Source organism: Marmota marmota, unplaced genomic scaffold (assembly GCF_001458135.2).
Source record: "Marmota marmota marmota unplaced genomic scaffold, marMar, whole genome shotgun sequence".
Lineage (NCBI taxonomy): Eukaryota > Metazoa > Chordata > Mammalia > Rodentia > Sciuridae > Marmota > Marmota marmota.
In genome coordinates, this window is record NW_026000229.1 from 51,919,120 (window position 1) to 51,922,874 (window position 3,755).

Below are 3,755 nucleotides of genomic sequence, written 5' to 3' on the forward strand. Positions count from 1 at the left end.
AAAAAAAAAAAAAAAAAAAAAAAGATCCTGCTTCAGCTTCCCAAGTAGCCGTGACTATAGGCATGTGCCACTGTGCCTGCCAATATATTAGGTTTAACTGACTTTTTTTTTTTAATAGTATTGTAATTTCCATTAAAAATTTTTAATTAATTAGACTTGTTTTGTAGACCAAGTTTAATTTTCAGTGGATTGAAAAGAGCTGATAGGACTTGTGAAAAATGATAGGGAGTTGTTTGGCTAGTTCATAGGGCAGAAACCAGTTGCTTTAGGGTTACATTCTGGCCTTCAGATACAATTTGTGTGGCCCATGAAATGAATACATACTAGTATGCATGATTTGAAAACTAAGAGGTTTTTAAACTGAAATTTGTCTTTTTGTCTTAAAATCATTTGGAAGTTTTTTCTTTCAGTGTGTCAGGTATTTCTGATCCAAAGTAGGATACATTTGCTAGACATTTACAGATAACACCACTGACATCATTAAGAATACCAAACTTAGTTGCACCTAGGGTCACTATAAGATTTGTAGGAACTGAGTGTCTTGGCCTGGTGTGGGCACAGCAGTTCCTGTGAAGCTGTCTTGTGCCTTGCTCAGATCGTGCAGTTCTGGCTAGCACATGGTAGTCATGGGTTGCTCTGGCCATATCACATCATGGTTGCTCTGGCCATCTCTTTTTCCTTTCTTCCTACCTTCAAACAATAAAACAAACTCCTGCTTGGGGCAAATAATTACATCTTAGAAAAAAGAATGTATCAGGAGATAATTCTTTCAAGAGGAACCTTAAATTGTTTGTGTCTAAATTCCCTTTGGTTCCTCTCAGCTTATATCTAAATTATTTTTTCGCACTTAATTTGAGGTGATCAGCATATCCGCATTCATGATAGAGCCTAACATTTTACATATTTGTGCTTATTATGAATATGAATAAACTAATAATATTTTTCCTTCATTAATGCTCAGATCTATATTCTAGGTACTAACTTGGTTAAGAAAGCTATATATGCCATGGTTGAAGGAGACTGTGATGAGGTAAGTTTTTCTTAATGCTTAATGCCTTTATCCTAGGCAGTATTATACTGAGTATTTTATAAATATTCTATAATAATAGTAACATTTCACTTGGAAACTTATTACACAAATGCATCAAGAATTACATTCTATTTAAAAACATAAATTGTGACAGAATAAATTTTAAGATAATGGAGCTAAAAAATCTTCAAAATGTAAAGGTGAAATCTTAGACATTTTTGGTAAATAACTGGTTTTTATAACTTTTTTATCAGTTAAGTCATTTAAGGTAGGTCTTACTACAAACCCAATTTTAATTTGTTTAAGAATTCACCTTAGTCTTAGTGTCTAATATCTTTTTCTTTTTAAACTATGGGAAAAGTATCAGTCCGTGTTAAGGATATTTCACACTTGAAAAAAATCTCTAAGCATTAAGCATAAATGATAAGGGTGTCAGGGAATGACTTTTTAAGAGTAAAACCTTCTGTATATTAATTTAAGGGGATCTTCTCTTTTCAACTTATTTTTAAGACCTAATGGCAGATATAATTTGTTAATATCTTACAACATTGTGCTTTACGTATGTACTCAGTAAACATCAGTGATGATTGGGATGTTAACATTTACTGTTGTACAGTGTGGAAGGGAACAAACTCAAACTAGAGAAGCACAGATGTCTTTACTATGACAGTGGTAACCAAGGAGGAGAAAAATTGTATTGTACTTCTCAAGACAGTTGTCTTGCGGGGGGCGGGGGGGCAAATGTGCCTTAGGAAGTTCTCAAAGTACATGAAATTAGATAATTTTTTCACCAGATTATAAAAAATTCGTTTTTGTGACTTTTTTTTTTAAAAAAGCAGGGTTGTTTTTTTTTTAGGTCCAAAATTTATATAGATATTAATTATGTATTTTGTTTACAAAATCACCATCCACCATCTTCACACTTTTCTTTTTTTTTTTTTTTTTGGTACCAAGGATTGAACCCAGGGGTGTTTAACTACTGAGTCAGCCTTTTCTTTTTGAGACTGGGCCTGCTAGGTTACTTAGAGCCTTGAGAGGTTGCTGAGGCTGGTTTTGAGCCTGTCATACTCCTGTCTTAGCCTCCCAATCACTGGGATTACAGACATCCGCTACCATGCCTAGCAACACTCTTTAATTCTTTTTTTTTTTTTTAGTTTTTTTTATTTGTAGAAATACCTTTAGTTGATTTATTTACTTTTTATGTGGTGCTGAGGATTGAACCCAGTGCCTCACATGTGTGAAGCAAGCGTTCTACCACTGAACCGAAATCCCAGCCCCTCTTTAATTCTTTATCCTTCTTTCCACCTATAGCTAATAAGCATCCTTCCATTTTCTAAGTATACATTTATGTAAGTGTGTAACTTTTTTGTACAAATGAAATCATTCTTGTGCAGTAATAATTGTTTTTATTTAACACCATCTCAATGTGTTTTCATGTTAAAACAGAGATTTACTGCAGAGTATTTTCAAGCTCCTGGTTCACCTTAGTCTATACTTTTAATCACACTAAATAATGGTTATATGATATATGGCCTATAGACATTGGGTAGCACAGTGAAGTCATTTTAGGATTTAAAGATATTTCATTTTACTCTTAATGGATAGCTCTTGGTTGGTGAAGGAACTCACATCATTTATGATAACTTTCAGTATCCAAAAGTAAAATATCAGAAATCCAAGCCATTTACATGGCTGGTAACTAAATTTGCAGGAGGTAATTGAACTGGATGAGTTCATGAATGTAGGTCTCTATGTTTGGACCACTGCCATGCTAGCTTAGCTCATCAAGAAGAAAAGTCAGGCTTTATAAAAAGTTACTTAGCAGTTTGGAGAATTCTTTGGGTTTGTTAGACTGTTTTGATCTTCTGTTGAATAGAGTCATTTCTGGTGGGAAGGTTAGGGGCAGGGAGTATTCTGTTTCTATGGTTAAGCCTTTTATGAATTACCCTGAGGCTGTGTACTTTACCTTAATTGATCACATTTATATTAATATAGTATTGGCTTTTCTTTGAAAGTTCTAAGGTATGATACAGAGAATTTGATGCTAATGTTTAGTCTCAAGGTTAAATCCTAAATTAGTGATATACTTTAGGATAGAACAGTCTTTTCATTGTGGGCCTGAAAATCTAATGCTGGTTCATTTTTCTTCTTTTTAAAGCAATGAATATTGCTTAATGTTAGGTTTAATGTTAATGGCGATGGTTTCTCCATGAACTTTTTCATCTTATATGATTTATTCTTGCAATTGAGTATCTTTGCTTCAGGATTAGAGAACTTTTCCTTGATTTTTTTTTTTTAATTGCTTATCTATGTCCCACATTGCTCAGATAATTTATTGTATGAAGGGACAGAGCTCTTGTTTGTGCTTTCACCCCCCTTTCCTTTAGTTTTAAACCAGAACAGCAACACTTTTTCACTTTTAATTTTTGATAGTATAGTGTATGTGTTGCTTTTGTTTCCTTATCATTTTATCCATTTGGTTTGGTTTCTGCCCTTCCACTATTGTAAAACTGCCTTTTCATTGATGTATCTGCTAGATCCAGTAGCTTCTTGGTTTTTTCCTGCTTATTAAAATACTTCTTTTAAGACCCAATTTAATACCAACAGTAGTACCTAGTTTTTCTTAATTTTTCTGAACAGATCAGTTGCACCTTCTGCGTTTTTCTTGACTCTTTTTTTTTTTTAAAGAGAGAGAGGAGAGGGAGGGGGAGAGAGAGAGAGAGAA

The 3,755-nt window shown here is 33.5% G+C and overlaps 1 protein-coding gene across 1 annotated transcript in view; it reads left to right on the forward strand.

The window, feature by feature from the left end:
- Window positions 1-3,755, forward strand: part of Naa30 (N-alpha-acetyltransferase 30, NatC catalytic subunit) — a 22,343-nt gene that overhangs the window by 9,333 nt on the left and 9,255 nt on the right. The window contains exon 3 of the mRNA XM_015480922.2: window positions 975-1,030. Coding sequence (XP_015336408.1) covers window positions 975-1,030 — 56 coding nt within the window. The remainder of the gene's footprint in view (window positions 1-974; window positions 1,031-3,755) is intronic.